The sequence below is a fragment of the Nuphar pumila genome, chromosome 13 (genome assembly GCF_984573655.1).
Source record: "Nuphar pumila chromosome 13, dmNupPumi1.hap1.1, whole genome shotgun sequence".
NCBI classification, from domain to species: Eukaryota; Viridiplantae; Streptophyta; class Magnoliopsida; order Nymphaeales; family Nymphaeaceae; genus Nuphar; species Nuphar pumila.
Genome location: NC_143261.1, coordinates 8,409,462 through 8,431,591, shown reverse-complemented (window position 1 = coordinate 8,431,591; position 22,130 = coordinate 8,409,462). Strand labels below are relative to the sequence as shown.

General features: G+C 38.1%; 1 protein-coding gene across 1 annotated transcript; it reads right to left on the bottom strand.

The window, feature by feature from the left end:
* Positions 1–2,810: 2,810 nt before the first annotated feature.
* On the bottom strand, positions 2,811–18,419 carry LOC149817681 (glyoxylate/hydroxypyruvate reductase HPR3-like). The gene is made up of 2 exons (XM_089984974.1): positions 17,916–18,419; positions 2,811–3,374 (listed from the first exon to the last, which is right to left on the bottom strand). Exons 1-2 carry the CDS (start codon positions 18,360–18,362, stop codon positions 2,856–2,858), a joined length of 966 nt encoding a protein of 321 aa, XP_089841100.1. The 5' UTR covers positions 18,363–18,419; the 3' UTR covers positions 2,811–2,855.
* Positions 18,420–22,130: the final 3,711 nt, after the last annotated feature.

The following is a 22,130-nucleotide window of genomic DNA, read 5'->3' as shown; positions in this document are numbered from 1 at the left end:
ATATTTCACAAAGTTCATATAAAAATATGTGCACTTTTATGTTACTGTAATATTTGTTTGACATTTTTACATGCATAATATGCGAACCCCATGAAATTGTATAGCGTGAAGTCCTTTTTCTTCATGTGCATTTCTCAAAAAACCTAATGCTCGTTGCTCCTATTGAAAGGAATTAAGAGTTTGCAACATAAACCGAGTTTAAGGTGTAAGTGCACATACAAATTTAAAAGCAAAATGCATGTAAAAATTTAAGAGTTGCAAAGAACCCAGTGCACGTAAAAATTTAAGTTTTTTAAGTATGCAAAGTTGTGTAAGAGCTAACTTGTCAGCTTCAATAAAATGATACGATAAGTCCTTGCTCTCTAAGCAGTTAGTTGCCTCGGTTCATTGCCTTTTAATTGAGATCATTTGTTGTGAACAAACAAAGTTTACTAATTAGTTTTTATTAGTTAATAGAAAAACAATAGAAACATAGCTTTTCGAACTCATAGAAAAATACAAGGTAAGATAAAGGGTCTTCGGCAAGTCATCTTCATTCGTGTCCTTGTTGTGACTCGCTTGAAGTCTATTTATAAATCTTGCTAGATGCTACATAGTCAAAATATGAGGTACATTCATGTTAGATTCAATAAAGTCTACATGTAAATGTAACAAAAAAAATAAACAAACGAACATGCAAACCTAACACTTACTTCACTTGCCAACAGAGTTTCTTTGCCAAATTTATACCTTTTCGGATATTTCGTGATATGTTGCACAACTTTTTTGCATCATTCCATTTATCAACTGCTTCTTGTAGATCACTTTCAATAACTTTTTGTTTAACTACTTCTTGACTAACTTTGCTAACATCTAAGTAAACATCACCACTAAATAATATTGATTCTATATCATCATCGTTTCAAACATTTATCCATATTTGTTGACTATCTATGTTTGGAGAACAATTATATCGAAGGCTCAATAAGTCTTCTGCAAATTGGTTTTACGAGATATAAAAGCTATAAATTTCTTAAAGCTATTGTTTTTTGAGAGCACTATAAATCTTTAATTAAAGTAATCAGACCTACGATAGTGTAGTTTAGTCTTTTCATACGGCATCATTATTTGTTTATAACATCCACCGTAGATCTTCAAAACCTAGCATGTGAGAAAAGGCCATCCATATACACTTCATAAATTTAACTAACAACACTACCTACAACAAGAACTTTGAAAACTAACTATCTCATAATTCAATGCTTGTGCACAGTGAACCCTAGCCCCATTACATTAATACAAAAATAATAAATATTAATTAAAGGATAAACAAATAAACATAAATCATCTACAACACAAATATATATATATATATATATATATATATATATATAAACCTTAAACATAGTAAACCCTAAATAATAAATTTGGTAACAAATATTAAATAAAACATAGAAAACATAAAAAAAACATTCATAGCAACAACTGAACATAAATATCTATATGGCTATTAAATAATATTATTTATGAAAAAAAAGTTCAGAGTTGAAAACAAACAATATGCATATATATGTATTGTTTGTATGAAACTCACCTTCCAAACTTGTAGATGGGGAAGTCGATGACAATGAATGCAGAGGTGTTTTACAGGAAATTACCGAATTACACGAGAATCACTGCAAGGAGAGAGGAACAATGCAGAGGGTAGTTCTACACTAAAGTTCTTTCTAGACACACACAAAAAAAGAAACCAAATAAACAAAAACGAGTTTATAACTGCAAAAAGTATGGAAACTCATATAGTATTCATCCCAAACATATGTGATGTATAAAAAAAATGCACATATTTGTCAAAAAAAGCTGCATAAATGTAGAGATTAACACATAAATGTCTTAAATTCATAAATATTTAGCTAGTATTTGAGATGTTTTGATTTAAGCAGAGGGTCACACATATGTTTATGCGGGTTCATAAATTATATGCAGATTAAGCAGGATATTTGTGAAGTTGTGACATTGAGTTTAAGTGAAGGTTTGCATATATGTTTATGCGAATTTGTAAAGTATATATGGGTTAATAGGATATTTGCAATGTTAGAGGTTTCAGTCTATCTAACCAGATGCACACAAATAAATGTATGTGATGTTCATATTATATATGCAACTTAAGTAGGATATTTATGATGTTTGAAGTTTGAGTCTAATTGGATATTTGCAAATAAATTTATGCAAGTTTTGTGATGTCTGCATAAGAAAACATGCAATTATACATTTAAGTGAGAGTTGGTACTAATTGACAAGTGCAAGGGATATATCTCAAAATTCCATTTGTTCGCACATGTAAAGGGTAAAAAGGTCTTAATAAAGTTGAATATTTGAGATTTTTGACATGGGAAGAATAACAGAATTTTTTGGGCATTTTTTGGAAAACGGGTCATTTTGTTCAAAAAAAAAATCAGAATCTTCCAAAATATGGAAGTATGATCACTATTTGGAGGCGTACAGTAGGGCTGACATTGGATTATTTTCCAACGGCAAGAAAGAGCATCACATTATTGATGATACTTGATGGAAGGTTTATAGAGAATACGAAACGTTTTAGTAGCAACCGACGTGCTTTGGCTTTGGATGTTTGGAAAAAGCAGAACAAAATGAGTTTTTAAAGCATTGGTGGTCTGCTAAGGGCCCCCAAACCGCATTTTTGGTCTAAGACTTGTACACAAAACTGATTCTGATTTCAGTTTAAAACTCTCCATGTGGGGAAAACAAATCAGGGATTGCTAAATCTTGCAAGTGTTTTTCTGAATCTTTTTTTTTTTCCCCTTTTCATTAGTCTGTTGGGAATCATATTTGATTCAATAATCCTCGGTTTACACTTATTCAACCACAGTTAACAGTGGTTTGTTCTCAAAGAAGGCTGTCAGATTGGCAACCATGAGATCACACACTGCATGTAGCGCCTCCGAAGTTCGCACAGCTGCATGGGGGGACAACACGACGTTGTCCATAATGAGAAGCTCCTGAGGCACGTTGGGCTCGTTCTCAAACACATCAAGGCCTGCGCCACCGATCTGTCCTTGGACCAAACTCCTCACCAGTTCTTTTTCATCGATGAGAGCCCCTCGTCCTATGTTGATCACCACTCCATTCTTCCCCAGTGCAGACAGCACCTCCTTGTCAACAATGTGGTGTGTCTCTTCCGTCAAAGCGCATGCTAATACAAGAGCATCACTTTCAGCAGCGAGATCACGCACCTCAGCAAAATAGATGAAAGGAACCAAGGGTTTCTTAGTTCTTGAACTGTATGATATAATGCAGCCGAAGGCCTCTAGCCTTCTTGCAATTGCTGAACCAATTCTCCCTAGGCCAACTATGCCTACACGCTTCCCTCCTACCTGCACAGCGTTGGCTGTCTTTAGTGAAGAATAAAAAAATTTGTAAGCACACATGCATGTACATGAAAATTGGTTCTAATTTGAATTAACATGATTTTTTTTTTTGGCTAGATCATAAATGACCAGGTAAATATGAACCTCATTAATTAAAAAACAAAATCCTAGAAAAATCAAGACTTAAAAGGCACAGCATTTGGCACTCTCGCACTTCTCTGCCTGTAAAAATATCATCATAATCACCTGTTGAGATGGAAAATGAATTCCTATATATTGAAAATGGTCATGTTTGGGAAAATTGTGGAACTTGACAGATCTATCGTTTTGCTTATTGCAACAACTCCAATGCATGGTGTGATCAACGTAAACCAAAATCCCCGCTTGTGGTATCCAAAATTCCAAACAATTGTGTTTGCTTTTTACACGAAGCTGCTTAGTTATGACTTATGAGAGTGAGACCTAACCAGCAAGCTATCTCATTATACCTTGCTTTTTAAGAAGTTTAAATATTAAGAAATCGCATTTTCTGACAAGAATGGTGATCATAAATATAAGAAAAAATTACAAAAAACAAGATTAACTTTTAGCATATTTACAAACACATGCGCCTAACTTTTGAAATATTACATAATACACTTTAAGTAGCAATGAATAGAGAAGAGATCATCAAATCAACAAAAAAAGTAATGATGAGTTTTGATGAAGGCAGAAATATCCCTGTGTCAGAGAGAGAGAGAGAGAGGTACATGAAAATCCTAAAAATTTATGGAAGAATGGTCAAATCAAGTCAGGTTTGATTTCAGTATGGATTGACTTGGGGACCTGAGGTTGAGACCACTCAGACCGGAACCCATCCCAAAATACTTAAATAGGTCTGCATTTTTGCACTGATCGTATTGACTCTATAACAGCGTGAGGCAGGGTCAGGATTTGTTCTAGTGGGCCAGCCCAGCGGGTCACGCATGTACCGGGTCGAGAAATTTTTTGCCAGCCCTAGTTTTTGTAACAGTGGAGGAAAAAAATATCACGGAACAAGTCAACTAATTGTAGCCCTAGTTTATTCACCTTAGAAAAAATTATAAACTAAAAATACAATATTACAATTTTTAATCCCAATAAATACTCTCAAGCAAAATATATAACTATTGGGGCTAAAATTTGCTACATCATGGGTAAGGAACCTTTTGCGAAAAAACTGTAATTTTTTTTTTCATTTGTTCGATATATAACCCTCGAAAAGTAATCGCTATGTTTAGTTTAATAAAAGCCAGCCCTTGGATCATGTTTTTTTTACGTTTATATAGGGATTTCATTGGAGTCGAAATTTAACAGTGTATAAAATTTCAATCTTTAAAAAATGGTATTTTTTTCATAAATCCTATTATTTTACAAGGGTTGATTCCTATTAGTTTAACTCATATTCATGAAGTTGATTTAGTCAAAGCAATCTCCTTCTATAAGTTCTATAACTATATAATTCTTTACCCATCCAATACTTTTCGTATCTATTGTAAGCAAATCAAGTGCATGGGTATATTGACTTACATTTGGAGTAATTAGTATAGTGCTCATTTGTATAGTATATGAACCAAGAAAAACAAAAGGCCAGAAGAAATAGTGCAGAAGAGTCGTGTTTATGCACGTTATTTGCAGGACACAGATCAGGTCATTCGACGGTATCGGCCATCGATCTGTGTCCTCTGGCGAGCATCTTTTAGGGTTAACCGGTAAATTATGTCGTTAACCTTATTTGGTGTAAAAAAAACAAAAGGAAAATGCGATCGGCTATCCCTTTCGATCAGATGATCCTCCTGACGGAATCCCTCGCTGGGCTGCCGTGACACCTAGCCATGGCCGCCCAACAATTTCAAACCCTAGAGCTCTTCTCCAACGGTGGAGATCCCTCCGGCAAACCCTCTCGTGCTCCTCCTCCAGGTTCTTCCCTTCCTCTACAGCACCATCGCCCTTGCTCCCTCCACCCTCTTCCTCCTCTCCCTCGGCGGCCTCCTCGTCGTTGAGATGCTGACCTTCGGCCTTCTTGTTGCATACTTCCTCGACTCCTTCAGCCTCAACCAGCCTGCCTTCTTCCTCGTCTGGTTCTCGTTCATCACCTCCCAGATCACCGTCCTCTTCTTCGACAGGCACGCCACCTTCTCCTTCTCAAGCAGCCTACTGGTAGCATTGCAGACGACGCAAACGTGGCTCTCACTGACAGTTGCCTCTGTTGGAGCAAGGGCAGCATAAGCAGAGGCAGATCGAACTTCCCGAGTGATAAAAGAAAGAAAAAAGAGAAGAGGAGGAATTGAGTGACGTCTTTGAGGTTTGCTTCGAAGGCTTCTAGTTACAGAGGTAGATTTCTCTGTGTATATTTGTAGGGGCCGAGTTCCTTAGATTTATAGCTTTTGGTTTTCCTCTCTCAGCTCAACAGTCAGTTGAGAGAATCACGGTGAGTCGAGGTTTTTGATAAAGATAAAATGCGAATTTTGAAATGCTTTTATAAAACCGACTATGCTTATCAATGAGCAAGCCTACTCATGGATAAGCATAATGTGCAGCACATGGCCACACGCACCAACATCTTTCACTTGGACATGAGACTGCTCAGTTTACTCCCACTAGTGTGGGCTTCCTTGAACTGATTACAGATTTTTCATTAAAGATTTTCTTCGTAATCATACATATCTCAATCCCATACGGGCAACGTGATTGGTAAACAAGTCTTCTGAAATACCCTTTGTTAAGGGATCAACTACCATATCCAATGTAGGAAGGTAGTTTACAGATATTTCATTATTTTCAATCATATCATGCATGTAGTGATATTTCACCATTATATGCTTGCTCTTGGAGCTACCAGCTTCACTTTTTATTAGAGCAATAGCAGCTTAATTATCACAGTATATTTATACAAGTTCACATACTAAATCTATCTTTAAGTCTTTAATGAACCTGTTGATCCTTATTGCAAATGTCGTGGTTGCATTACACACGATATACTCAGCCTCTTGAGTATGTTGAGCCACACAAGCCAATTTCTTACAGGACCAAGCAACAACTCTTCCTCTAAAGAGGAAGATGTAATCAAAAGTAGATTTGTTGTCATCTTTGCATCCCGCAAAGTCAACATCAGAGTATCTGATCAAGTCAAGGTTGTCAGCTTGAAAACTCGGTTGTAAGACTTTAGAACCTTTTAAGTATCAAAATATTCTCTTAACAGCTTGTCAGTGAGGCCATTCTAGATTACTTTGATATCTGCTAACAAGACCTACTGTGAAGCTTATGTCAGGTCTTGTATATAGCATCACATATATTAAGCTTCCAATAGCCCAAGCATAAGGAATTTCAAGTCTTTGTTGGCCCTCACCAGGACAATCACTCTTACTCAAGTTTACTCCTTTAGCAACAGGAGTCTCAATGGATTTGAAGTCATGCATTCTATATCTCTTCAGAATATACACTACAAGAAACCTGTGGATTAGCGACAACCTAAATTCGTCGCTAAACTGTTTAGCAACGGATTAGCGTCGGATTAGCGACAGATAACTTTCATCGCGATATTTTCGACGCTAAGTAGTGCCACAACTTATCAACCGCTAATTACGTCGCTAATTTGCGACGGATATGATCCATCGCGAGTCCTTCGCTATTTTAAATTAGTGATGGATAATATCCGTCGCTAATCCGTCGTTAAATTTTAAAAAAAAAATTAAAACAAAAATTGCTCCCTGCCGACGCGTTCTCCGACAGGGAGCAATTTTTTTTGTACAGAACTGACATCGGGACGCTCTTCCGCAAAGAGCCAGTCACGGCTGGAGACGAGATCTGGCGAGGGAGACGGGATCCGGCGAGGGAGAGGCGGGACAGGCGGTGGAGACTGCCGAGGGGCACCGCTGGGAGGAGCGGTCAAGGCAGGTGGCGTAGCCAGGGTTCACGGGGGAGAACTTGCAGGAGGCGTCGGACTGGACGACGACGTGGAGGATGGAGGTGCCATTGGTGCCCGAGCAGTCTCCACCGAGAGGTGCCTGAGAATGGAGGATGGAGGTGTCGTCGGGCTGGACGACGAGACGGGGACGAAGGGATCGCTGCAGAGCGGCTGCAGAAGTTATGCGTGGTGCGAGAGGTGCCGTCGGGCTGGACGATGAGACGGGGACGGAGGGATCGCTGCAGAAGTTGCGCGTGGTGCGAGAGGTGCCTGAGAAGGTCGACCTTCGTGGTGCGAGAGGTCGTTGCACATCGTCAGAGGAAGGTGGGAATGGTTTAAATCGAACGGGAGGAGGAAAAAACAGAGGGAAGAAAATTTTCGAACGGGGGGGGAGGGAAAATTTCGCGCCTCAGGAGAGACGATTTTAAATAAAAAATTAGCGACGAAATTTTTGCGTCCCTAATCCGTCGCTAATTAGCGACGGAAAAATTCCCTCGCTAATTTCGTCGTTAATTATCATTTTTGTAGTGTTTTGGCGACGAAAAAACGTTGTCGCTAATCCGTCGCTAATTAGCGACGGATTTAGCGACGACTATATTTTTGTCGCTAATTTTGCAAATATTTTAAATGTTAGCGACAAATAGTTTTCGATCGCTAATCCGTCGCAAATTTGCGACGAAAAAAATCCGTCGCAAATTTCCGTCGCTAATTAGCATTTTTCTTGTAGTGATAGTCAATATACCTTTCTTGACTTAGACAAAGAGACCTTAAACCTCTGTATCAGGTGATTTTAATTTCCAAGATATAAGAGGCTTCACCCATATCCTTCATTTCAAAGTTGATATATAACTATTTCTTTATGTTGACTATCATTTCATTATAATTACCAGTCAATAGGATATCATCAACATATAATGATAGGATACATAATAGACTCTCATTTTTTGACACATATACAAGTGGTCTAACTAATTCGGTATGTGTCCAATCTTTGTTATGACTTTGTGAAAAGCCAAATACCACTGTCTTGGTGATTACTTTAGTCTGTACAATTTTTTTTTCAACTTGTACACTTTATCATTATTTGTCACATAACCTTCTGGCTGAGTCATATAAATAACTTCTTTTAAATCACCATTAAGAAAGACAATCTTTACATCCATCTGCCACATGTCCAAATCATAATGAGCAGCTATGGATAATATTATCCTGATGGATATAAATTCAGCAACTGGTGAATAGGTTTCTGTATAATCAATCCCTTCCTTTTGAGAAAAACCTTTTGCAACTAGTCTTGCTTTAAACTTGTATATAAATCCATCAACTTTATACTTTTTCTTAAGAACCCATTTACAATCAACCGGTTTCCTTCCTTTAGGAAGTTCAGTTAATTCCCATACTTGGTTCTTTTTATGGATTCAATTTCTTCATCCATAGCCATTTTTCATTCTGATGTCTCTTTCAAATTAATTGCATCAGCATATGAGAGATTATCGATAATTTCATCAAGGTCTATAGAGTAGCAAAGTTCCTCACTTAAATACACATAGTAGTCATCCAAATAGAATGGAGGAACTCTAGACCTTTTATGACAACTTAGTCCTTGAGAAATAGAGGGTTCAGAATCGGTTGATTCATTGCCTAATTGTTTCACAGTTGGTTCACTACCTAACTGTTCATCTTGATCATCAAGATCATCCAGCAATTAAATCAAATGGATCCTCAATTGGATCATTGAATTCATTGTTAGGATTTTATAGAAACTCAATATCTCTACTCTCAATTAGTCTCAATCTTTGGTGGTACAACCTGTAGCCATTTGATCCTTTTGGATAACCAATAAAGATACACCTTGCAGATTTGTTATCCATAGTTGGATCTAAGATCTTCACATGAGCTACAAATCCCCATCTCCTAAGATGATTTAAATCTGGTTTCATACCAGTCCATCTTTCATATGGAGTTGTTGGGACAACCTTGCAGGGCACTCTATTTAAAGTATACTTAGATGTATTTACAACTTTACCCTAAAAAACTTTGGGTAGTTGTGCACCTGCTAACATGGATCTAACCATGTTCAAGAGGGTTCTATTACACCTCTCAGCAACACCATTTTGTTGCGGTATTCTTGGCACGGTTCTTTGCCTATTAATGCCAAGATCCTTACAATAATCACAAAATTCATTTGAGGTGTATTCATCACCTCTATCATATCTTATAATTTTAATGTATCTCCCAAGTTGTCTTTCAACTTCATTCTTGTATTCCTTAAATTTCTCAAGTGCTTCAGATTTGAGTCTAATAAGATACAAGTATCCATATCTTGAGAAATCATCGATAAATGTTATAAAATATAACATGCCACTATGTGTTTGAACTCTAAATGATCCACAAATATCTGTATGAATTATCTCTAATAATTTGGTGGCTCGTATAGCATTAGGTGGAAAGGGTTTTCTTACCATCTTTCCATATATACAGGACTCACATTTTTCGAAGTGAGATTCATTAAAGGTAGGAATTATTCCTTGTTGTGCCAGTTTTTTCATTTTCTTTAGACTTATATGCCCAAGTCTTTTATGCCATGTATTCAGATCAATAATTAAGGCGCAATCAATATAAGAGCAAAAATTGTCTTTATTATCGCATAACTTAAACATGCCATGTTCTTTGTCAAACTTTCCTTGAAACAGTATCCTACCATATTTTTCCATTGTGACCTTTCTTGGGATAAAACAGACCTCAAAGCCTTTTCCAGTCAAAGCTGGTACAGACACAAGGTTCCTTCTCATTGAAGGGACATAAAGAACATCTTTAAGTAAGACACTAGTCCCTCTAACATTGAGTCTGTAAGACCTAACTCCTAATACATCATTGTAGGAGTATTGCCCATGTAGACTTTGTACTTTCCTAAACCCAACCCTTTGAGATCCACGACTCCATCAATAGACTTGGCAATATGACACATAGCTCTAGAGTCCACTCACCATCCAGAGAGTTCTTCATTCATGAAGTGGCATTCCGATACAACATAGATGACTTCTTTTTCATCGTTCTTCTTGTTTGAAGTGTTGTATCTTTCATTGTTCCCGTTGTTTTTATTGTTGGAAAACCTTGTCCTGCAATTCTTCTGAATGTGTCCCATCTTGCCACACTTGAAACACTTGACTTGCGAGCCCTTGTTGCCTTGAGGTTTGAAACCTGCATTTTGCCCTTTGTAGAACTTCTCATTGTCCTTCTTCTTAAAGTTGTTATGTTTAAAGGGTACTTGGCTATTGGATGGTGTATCTTGAGCCATCATCAACTCGGTCTTCTTTTCTTTAGCCATATGTTCTTGCTCTATGGCTAATTGTAAGGGCAACTCGGTCAAGTTTAGGTTCTTTGAGTTCAACCTCAGTGCAATTGTCATCATTTTTCACGAATGTGGGAGACTATTTAGTATAGTGGACACCTGCATTCTGTCTGGAATGACATTTTCAGCAATGACTAGGTCTTTAGCCATGACCAACATCCCATTCACATGGTCTACTATACTTTCACTTTCTTTCATCCTATACGAATTGTATTATTCAAGTAGTAGTTGAATATTAACTTCGTATGTGGTATCGTGCTTCGTGGCGATTGCCTTCATCAACTCCTTGGCGGTCTTATAGTCTTCAAAGACCCTAATTAGGTTATCGTCCATATAGGTGAGGATAATTGTTCTAGCTATTAGGTCATCCTTTTAAAATTTTCCGAACTTATTGATATCATTTTGGGTTGCTTCGACACTTGGTTTGTCCATAGTGTTAAGAAACCAAATCTGATAAATATAGAAGGTTGCAGATCAGATAAGGATAGAAGGTGTCATACGATACCAGATCCTAAAACCAAGGATCTGATCTTCTATGATAAGGAAACAGTTCACAAATGTGATTCTATTGTTAATCAAGATCCTAAATCTAAGGATCAGATTTGTAAGTTACCTAAAAGATTGGTAACTCCAAAATGTAAAGAGCTCATATAGAATTCTATATAAACAGGGACTCAGAGCCGTGAAAAGATATTGCTCTCCCTCGTGGATGTAGATCTCACGATCGAACCATGTTAAAAAGATTTGTCTTGATTTCTTCTCATGGTATCAGAGCCATGGCAGAAGCCACTCCAGTGAGTTCCGAATCAGCCCCAATGTCATCTGTTCTCCTTCCAGGACTACCGACTCCAAATAGTTTTCAACATTTCCTCTCAATAAAGCTCAATGATGAAAACTATGCCATGTGGGAATCTTAGTTCAAGCCTCTTCTAATCTCATACGATCTTGACAAGTTTATTGATGCCTCTTATCAAAAACCAAATCAGTTCTTGGTTTCCAATGGCAAGCAAGAAGTTAATCCAGAATATATTAACTGGCGTCGACGAGATCAACTCTTACTAAGTTGGATTATTTCCTCTCTCACAGAGCCCATTCATGCTCAAGTTGCCGGCTTGAATACCTCCTTTGAAGTTTGGCATACTCTAAGGAGTGCCTACGCAGCCCAGTCAAGAGCTCGAATCATGCAACTCAAAGAGCAGCTATAATGCTTAAAGAAGGGAGACAAATCCATCAGCGAATACATTCAAAAAGCTAAGTATATTGCTCACCACTTAGAAATTGTTGGAAAACCAGTAATGGAAGAGGACCTCATGCTTCATATTCTTCGAGGCCTTCCTAGTGATTACAATGCCCTAAGGGTATCTATATCTACTCCCGTTGAACCTGTTTCCATGGCAGAACTTTTCAGCCTCCTTCTCACTCATGAAGCCTTCATTGGCAGTCGAGAAGGGGAGAAAGATCTTGAAACTCCATCCATAGTCAATATTGCTCAGAAAGGTAATCCTAACTTTTTCAATCAAAACTATGCAAACAATGGAAGCAACAACTATCGAGGAGGTTGAGGCCGATTTAGAGGCCGTGGTCATGGAAGAAGCTATTTCTTCCAACATAATCAAAAGGGCAATGATAATCGGCAACAAGTTATTTGCCAATTCTGTGACAAACCAGGTCACACAACAAAGACCTGTTGACAAATCCAATCTGAAACCTTCAGCCTGCCACACGCCTATCATGTTGTTGTTGCTGACATCGGCATGGACGAGTCATGGTATCCCGACTCAGAAGCATCTCACCATGTAACACCTGACTTAAACTCCTTATCTCTCCATTCATCCTACATAGGCAATGACTCTGTCAAGGTGGGAAACGGTACAGGTTTAAAAATTTTACATATTGAAAATTTGACCTTTGAAATTGATAAATCCAAACTTGTGTTAAAGGACATTCTACATGTCCCTCTTATTACTAAGAAACTCTTATATGTTCAAAAGTTTGTGCAAGACAATAATGTCGTATTTGAATTTGATTCAAGGGAGTGCAGAGTTAAAGAAGCTAGAACCGGGAGAGAGCTACTTCGAGGACCTGTGAAGAATGGAATCTACTTAATGGATTTCGATACGGCCAAAGAGAAGACAACATTTGTGGGAGAAAAAGCAGATCAAGCCATCTGGCATAATCGTTTAGGACATGCAAGCCTCCGAATAGTGGAGCAAATTATTAAGAATTTTAAATTACCCTTCATTGATTCCGTGTTTAAGATTTGTGCTTCTTGCCAATCTGGAAAAGCACATAAACTACCTTTTGAGAGAATCGACTATAGTAAACTTGAGTTACTAGAAATTATTTTTTTCGATATTTGGGGTCCTGCACCCATTCAAAGTATAGGCGGATATCGATATTATATTTTTTTTGTTGATGCTGCTTCCCGGTTTACTTGGATATATCTTCTCAAATATAAATCAGAAGTCATGGACACTTTCAAAAAATTCAAATTATTGGTGGAAAACTTGACAGGAAAAAAAATAAAAAATCTGCATACACATGAAGGGGGTGAATTCAAGGCTCCGGATCCCTACCTAGAGCAGGCTGGAATCAAACACAGGTACTCGTGTCCTCATACTCAAGAACAGAATGGCATCTCAGAATGAAAGACCAGACATGTCGTTAACACAAGTTTGACCTTACTTGCTCATGGTAATGTTCCAACTAAGTTCTGGTCATATGCCTTTCGTACTGTCGTTTACCTCATTAACATATTGCCTTCTAGCAGCATACTTATCAAAATCCCTCTTGAAATCATGTTTTAGAAAACACCTAACTACAAGTTTTTGAAGACCTTTGGTTGTGAGTGTTTTCTAAATATGCGGGCTTACAGAGAACACAAACTCAACTTTCGGTCCAAACCACGTGTTCATGGGATACAATGAGAATCACCATGGATATATTTGCATGGATCCTGGCAATCTCAAAATTATTGTGTCTTGAGATGTTTTTAATGAAGCCCATTTTCTCTTTCGAAAGGAAAATATCAAAGGTGTTAGAAATGCGGCAATCCAAGTACCTCTTGTTATCTCTACCTCGGAACATGAACCAGATAACAACCACCAAGAAGGTACAATTCAATCTATCTATGGCGACTCAAATGATAGAGTCGAAGAGACACCCCTTGAATCTCCTCCTAAAAGTATTGAGCCTCAAGAAGAATCAACTCTTCAACCTCAGCATGCCCATCACATGGTGACACGAGCCCAAACTGGAAACCTAAAACCAAATCCTAAGTATGCTCTCTCTAGTGAGCTCATTTTCAGCCTAACTCAAGATGTCGAACCAAAAAGCCTTGACGAAGCTTATCATAGCTCCAAGTGGAGATCCGCCATGATAAATGAACTTGAAGCTCTTCACAAAAATCAAACCTAGGATCTTGTCCCACCGTCACCATCTCAGAATGTCGTGGGTTGCAAATAGGTTTACAAAGTTAAGCGTAAGTTTGATGGCACCCTTGAACGGTTCAAAGCCTGCCTTGTTGCTAAAGGGTTCATCAAGAAGAAGGAATATATTACTTTGAAACATTTAGCCCTATCGTCAAACCAGCCACAATACATACAATGTTATCTCTTTCCTTAGGAAGGGGATGAAACATACGGCAACTTGATGTTAACAATGCTTTCCTTAATGGTACCCTTTATGAGGAAGTCTATATGGCTCAACCGCCAGGATTCGTTGATTGTGATAAACCATCATATGTGTGCAAGCTAAAGAAAGCTCTTTACGAGCTCAAACAAGCTCCTCAGGCCTGGTTTCAAGAACTTAGTCAGTACCTTAAAAAGATTGGATTTATAAGCTCAAAGGTTGATCTATCTTTATTTATTTTGCGTCAATATACTACAACTGTTTATATATTGGTGTATGTGGATGATATCTTAATAACAGGGAGTTCCTCTGACATGGTTGAGAAGGTGATCAAGATGCTCAATCAACGATTTGCGCTAAAAGACCTTGGAAGACTTCATTTCTTTCTAGGAGTTGAAGCTTTATATAAGCCTCAGGAGATAATTTTATCTCAAAGGAAATACATCTTTGAGTTGTTAAAGAAGACCCAAATGCATGAGTGCAAACCAATCTCCACGCCAATGTCCTCATCTTCAAAGCTTGTTGCTGGGGATAACCCAAATTTTGAAAATCCTTCTCTTTACAGAAGCAATGTTGGCACCCTACAATATCTAACTATTACTCGTCTAGATATTGCCTTTAGCGTCAACAAAGTATGCCAGTTTATGCATAGACCATCCAATCTGCACTGGAGTGTAGTCAAAGGAATCTTGAGATATTTGAAATCTACTATTCAATATGGGCTCACATTCAAAGCGTCTCAAAACAAGCACATCTATGTTTACACAGATGTCAACTGGGCTGGATGCCCCATGGACAGAAAATCCACTTCAGGATATGTTGTTTACCTTGGACCAAACATTATTTCATGGAGTTCAAGGAAGCAACACGTTGTATCTCGTTCAAGCACCGAGGCTGGATATAAAGGCATTGCGAATGCTGCTGCTGCTGAAATCTTATGGGTGCAACATCTCTTGAAAGAACTTCAAGTGGACGTTCCAAATATTCGTGTGACAACATCAGCACAAACTTTTTAGCAGCTCATCCAACCTTCCATACTCGAAGCAAACACATCGAGACAAATATTCATTTTTGTACGAGACTTGATGGCAAAAGGATTAGTTCAAGTTCAGTTCTTATCCTCGAAGGATCAAATTGCCGATGGCTTAACCAAACCACTTGGTGCATCTAGTTTTGCTAGTTTCGGAACCAAGCTCAACATCAAGCACAATGAGTTTCGCTTGAGGGAGGATGTTAAGAAACCAAATCTGATAAATATAGAAGGTTGCAGATCAGATAAGAATAGAAGGTGTCATATGTTACCAGATCCTAAAACCAAGGATCTGGTCTTCTATGATAAGGAAACAATTCACAAATGTGATTCTATTGTTAATCAAGATCCTAAATCTAAGGATCAGATTTGTAAGTTACCTAAAAGATTGGTAACTCCAAAATGTAAAGAGCTCATATAGAATTCTATATAAACAGGGACTCAGAGTTGTAAACAAATATTGCTCTCCCCCGTGGATGTAGATCTCACGATTGAACCACGTTAAAAAGATTTGTCTTGATTTCTTCTCACAGAGATGTGTTTAGGACATATTCTAGACCTTCGAGGGTTAAGGCCAAGGGTATTATTCTTTTCCAAACTGAAAAATTAGTCTCATTCAGTTTGTCAGTTTTGGCTAGCTCAAAAGCACAAACTCGACTTGTTATTTTATACTAAAGTATATTATTTTATTATTTTATGGCAAGTCAACACAAAAGGACAAATAAAAATAATAATAAAAGATTTCTGTCAGGCTAAAAAATGAAAATAGAATTTAAAACAGGTCTCTGTTTGTGAGACAAAACGATTTCGGGTCTTAAAATAGAATTTAACAGAAACTAGAAGCTAATTAGTAATAAAAAACTTATTTCTGCAAAACTGAAACTGTTGCAGGTACTGATTTTGAATTAAGTCTAATTTTGAATATTTTTTGGAAATTTCAACCGATGCAAGCCTGTTTTTGAAAATTAAAAAAGTAAAAAGGGGCGGCTTACAAATTTAAGAATTATAACAACCTTTTTGAAAAAATGCATAAAATCTCGGGGCAAAAAAATCTTTTTGCCCACTGGGATATAAAAACCCCAAACTCTGTCAAAAACTTTATTTCGACAGGGTTTTCTCTCTCCTCTTTGTCAGAGCTCCAGAGCGATCGAAACGACTGGAGAGTTTTCGGTCGTTCTTCGACGACGACAACCCAACTCTGTGGTTGGGTTTGCTCCTCTCGACGCATGCTCCCTCTGCACACAAACCCGGGGCCACACGATGATTGAAAATCGATTTTTTGGTAACTTAGGGTTTATTCCTGACTTTTCTTTTTGCCTCCTGTGTTTGGTCTCCTGAGTTTCTATTGTTTTTCTTGTTCTGTTTTTGTGTTTGTTCTGTGATTTGGTATTTGCAAGTTGTTGTTCGGCCACTGAGGGTTTTACCCTTTGCAGAATCGGGAGCACAGTGAATGATGCCGAAAAGGAGAGGGCTTTTATTTACAGAGCCTAGATCCACTCGGCGCTGTCGAAAAAATGATAATCGATAACCTTAATTTGGCAACAAAAAAAACTTCTTTTTTTTTGGTTTGCAGAGACAAAAAAGGAAAAGACTGCCTCTTTCATGAAGAAGTTGAGCCTCTATATGCTCTTTAGGGTTTTCAGAGACAGGAAAAAAAATATAGAGGAGCAGACTCACTAGTTAACGCTTTTTCTTTCCCGCAGGTTAGAGGCAGCACAACTTGGGGAACGTCCTCGAACAACGATTTTGATACTACTGTTGGAGCAAGGGCAACGAAAGCAACTCCAAAAGAAGCAGAGGCAGATCGAACTTCTCGAGTGATAAAATAAAGAAAACGAGAAAAAAGAGGAATTGAGTGGCGTCTTTGAGGTTTGCTTCAAAGGCTTTTAGTTACAGAGGTAGATTTTCTGTGTATATTTTTAGGGGCTGAGTTCTTTAGATTTATAGCTTTTGATTTCTCTCTCTTGGCTCAATAATCAATTGAAAGAATCACCGTGAGTAAAGGTTTTTGATAAAGATAAAATGCAAATTTTAAAATGCTTTTATAAAACTGACTCTGCTTATTGTGAGTGGGCCTACTCATGGATAAGCATAACGTGCAACACATGACCACACACACCAACAACCTCTTAATCCATTTATATATTTATACATTATGTTTTATGGGGCCTGAGGCGGAGGGAAAAAATGGGCCCCCTATTAATAGTAGGAGTTCGGGGGCAACGCCTCGGAATTTTTTTTAAAGAATCAAAATAACAATAAAATTTAAATTCACATTAAACAAATATAATATTTCAAATATTTATATTATATTAAATAAAAATATATAAAATATTTATATAAACTAGCTAAACAATACTTTACCCGAACCTTTTCTAAGCAAATGGAGAGCTCGGGCCTTAAAAATGGGCCTCCAATTTTTTTTTGGGCCGAGGGGCCCTGAGGTCCAAGCCTCATTGGCCTCTTTATAGGTGCGCTTCTGTGGAAGGGGTGGTAACGATAATATTGATAAAATATCGGCATATTCACGATAATATTGGTAAAATATCAGCACTGACCGACTTACGCCTGAAAAACTTCCGAACAAAACGTTGCAAGAAGAAGGCTTACCTTGCAAGAAACAGGGAGTTGGCAGAAACCAGGCGTTGACCAGAGGCCTCGCCGGAGGAGGCGTTCGGAGGCGGAGATTCGGCGGAGGAGGTCGAGCAGGAGGCTGACAGCGTAATCGGAGACATCTTCGGTGAACACGTCGCCGGCGTTGGCGACGACGATGCCTTTGCTCCTGCAGGGGAGAAGGTCGATGTGGTTGACGCCGGCGCTGGTGGTGAGGACGAGGCCGAGGGAGGGGAGGCTTCGGAGGAGGGCGTCGTCGACAGGGACGTGGCCGGAGACGAGCATGGCCCGCACGTCGCGGCAGCGGGAGGTGAGGAAGGCCTCCCGGGACTGGTCCGACTCCCAGGGCTTGAGCAGGCGGAAGCCGTGGGACTCGAGACCGTCGGCTAGTCGGCTGTTGGGGGAAGGTCGGAGGAAGAGAACCGTGTGCTGCTGCTGGTCCATCACTCCCGCCTGCCCTTTTGGTGTTAGGTTCTGGAGTCATCTTTCTGCTTTTATCAGTTTTTCTTTTCTTTTTTTCTTTTTCTAAATGAAGGCCGGGAAAACACCCACTGAATATACGGTCTGTCCCAACAGTGTTAACCCCTCACCCCTAATAAGTGGCCAAGCTTAAAAGTTCTATCCCTTATATATATATATATATATAATCTGAAGAAATCGTAAAGGTACGAAGACTTGGTCACGCCCTAAAACTCTAGACCCTTGCCCCGGGGCCTATGTTATGGGTTGGCTTGCGAGGGCAATGCTCATGAGAATCGAACCTTGATTGCTCATCTAAGAGCCAAGGCCCCCACCCCACTAGGCCAACCCTTTTGAGCCTAAGGTTTATCGCTTACTCATTAATGAGGGCACTCTGTTGGTTGCCACTGCACCAAACCTTTGGACTCCTTTTCAGTTGTAACTGATACAAGTGGTTGATGAAACAAAAATCAAATTATCACATTCAATTAATTAGATCTAAAGCATGATTTTTAGTAAATAAGCAATGACAGACACTTATATAGATTTGGAATTAAGCAAAAGTCGCTTGCAATTATGCATTTTACAAGTCTTTAGGATGTTTGGGACTTGAATGACACTCAAAAAAAATTGTGGGACCCATCTAAGAAAAACTTATCGTGTTCTGGCTGCCGTACATCAAATGGATGAATGGCATCCAAGGCAGCCTCTGGCCACCCTCGTTAGTAAATGCTGATCAGGCGGCAAGAGTTCAAATGCAAATGCTCTGACATGTTGATCTTGGTAGAGGTGGTTGGCCATGGCGATTCAAAAAGGACTGCAAAAAAGTGAAGAGTTGACAACAACCACCCCCTTGTTTGGTAGTTGCAACTTGCAAAGTCATAATTTGCTTTCTCATAATGTGTAATTATTATGGCATTATAAAAGACTTGGCAATGTAGAACTATTATGGCATTATATGAGACTTAACACTGTGTAACGTTGATATCTGGTGATTATAGAATTAAAAAAGTAAATTGTCTCATCAATTGTAGAGCTGTCAATGGGTTGGGTTTGTATCGAGAACCTGACCCAGGCCATCCAAACCAGAATTTCCAAGTATGGGCATAAAAAAATGCTGACCAGAATAATATTCAGGTCGACCTGAACATTATAAGGCCCAAGTTTGCATTATAATTTTTGCCAGGTAACTCACCAGACCCAGTTTTTTTTGTTGAATACCCGACTGAGTTATATATATAAGGACCTTGGGTTTGCTCTCTCTCTCTCTCTCTAAAAAAAATATTAGTTGAAGAATTGCTCATTAACATGTTTACTCTGATGGCCACTTATAACTTAACCATGATGATCACATATGTATGATCAGATTTATAAAAAAACACTTATACAATTGATGTATGAGGATAGTTTGGATGGTTTGTATATTCCTTGGCTTGGATAGATCCTCTCTCTCTCTCTCTCTCTCTCTCTCTATATATATATATATATATATATATATATATATATATATATATATATATATATATGCCTTGCACAAGAAAGAGACCCAAGTCCTAGTAAGGTTCAATATGGATTCTACATCTTAGAGAACCAGCATTTGACAAACTCACACCATCCATTTCAAAAGGACAATCTCTCGCACTTGAAAAAGATATGCCATGTAGCAGATTTGCATTACTATGAAATTAAATAGTGGCTCATAGTTCAATAAAGATTTTAAGTGGGCCTGCTTGGACTATGCTATGTATGAATAAATATATTTTATTTCAGGGGAGATCTTTGTCCTTTACTGACAGTTCTTGCATTAACCGGTCCAGAATTAGCATGTTTCTACGATCTCAAACAATATTTACTTGAATGATGCTATAAATCTTCATCAAAGAATATATAAATTGAATGTTTTGTTTGTTGTATAATTAAATAAAAGTGGGTCTGATTCTCACTTCACTCTGACTCGTCTCGATTATAAAATAAAGACTACTTTGCTTCTTTTGATGCAAATATAATTCCTTTTTGCTTGTATGAAACTTACCTTTCAAACTTGTAGATGAAGAAGTCAATGACAAGGAATGCAGAGGGTTCTACACGAGAATCATCGCAAGAAAAGAGGAACAATGCAAAGGGTTCTACGAGAAAGTTCTTTCTAGACAAACGAAAAAAAAAACAAATAAACAAAAACAAGTTTATATATGATTTTAAAACTGTAAAAAATAAAAAAAAACTCATATAGTATTCATCCCAAACATTTGCGATGTATAAAAAAAAATCACATATTTTGTCAAAAAAATCTGCATAAATGTAGAGATTAACACATAAATGTCATAAATTCACAAATATTTAGCCAGTATTTGAGATGTGACCTTCCATTTAAGCGGAGGGTCACACATATGTTTATGTGAATTCGTAAATTATATGCAGATTAAGCATGATATTTGCGATATTGTGACATTGAGTTTAAGTAGAGGTTTGCATATATGTTTATACAAATTTGTAAAGTATATACGGATTGATATTTGCAATGTTAGAGGTTTCGGTATAACCGGATGCACACAAATAAATGTACGTGCAACTTAAGTAGGATATTTACGGTGTTTGAAGTTAAGTTTGGAGATGTCTGCATAAGAAAACATGCGATTGTACATTTAAGTGAGAGTTTGTTTTTATGGGGTATATCCTGAAACTCACATTCATTGGATATGCTATTTAATTTGTGGGTTCTGTTTTTATTTTTATTTACGCGAAGTGGGTTCTATTTTTATTTTTATTTTTATTTTTATTTAGGCAAATAAACCACCTCCAGAATCAGAGACCTAGTACACTGGCTCCACCTGCTTTACTTAGGGTCATCGTCCTGGTAGTGTAAAACTCCGTGGGCTTACTCCTCGCCCCCAGGGAATCGCCATGCTTTAGCTTGTGCAAGGGGTGACACCCATAGATTTTAAACCTAGACCACCTGCCTAGTGGCCTAGGTCCCATTCCACTGAGTCAGACCCTTTTGGGGCTTGTGATTTCTATTTATAATGTGACCTTCACTCATGAACCGACTACTTGTGTTTTTTCCTGCATTAATGCAAGAATACACCAATCTATAAAAATCTTTTTTTATTTATTTGATGGCCATTATTCATAAAACCTCACATAGAATGTATGATACTCAGATCCAAAGTGTTTATCCAAATATTCTTAACCATTAGCAATAAATTCAATGGTCAGGTTGGACTTTGCTTATGCAAAGAGTGATGCTCATGAGATTTGAACCTGGACCACCTGCCTAACAACTTAGGACTCATCCCACTAACCCCAAACCCCTTTTGGGCATTTAAACTTCATACCTCTTGTTTTTTTTTATTGTGCCAAAACCTCAACGCCCCCATTTTAGAAATCTCTCAGAAAAAATTGAGAGGGAGAGATTTCCAAAATAAAACTTTATAGATAGAAAGAGATTTCCAAAAAAAACTTGATAGATAGAGAGAGAGAGAGAAATTCCCAAAACAAGAAAAACCTGAGAGAGAGAGAGAGCTATATAAGGAAATGAAATCTCATGAGCTATATAAAGAGAGCGAGAGACGTTGGTTGTAACGGTTTTTCAAAGAGAACCCATCTGTCATTTGAACTACCGAAGCGGCGATAAGCGTGCTCCGTCCACAATGGCACCAAGAAGGCCAGCTCTGACGTAGAGAGATCCTTACAGGCTCCCCCCACATCGGTGGTCTTATTATTCCCCCTTCCTCCCTCAATCCCCTTCGGGAATCA

Excerpts from the sequence above, each read along its gene's own strand:
- LOC149817681 (XM_089984974.1), bottom strand. The coding sequence starts at position 18,362 with ATGGACCAGCAGCAGCACACGGTTCTCTTCCTCCGACCTTCCCCCAAC. Across the intron at positions 3,375-17,915 it reads AACTCCCTGTTTCTTGCAAG|GTAGGAGGGAAGCGTGTAGG; the intron begins GTAAGCCTTCTT and ends AACGCTGTGCAG.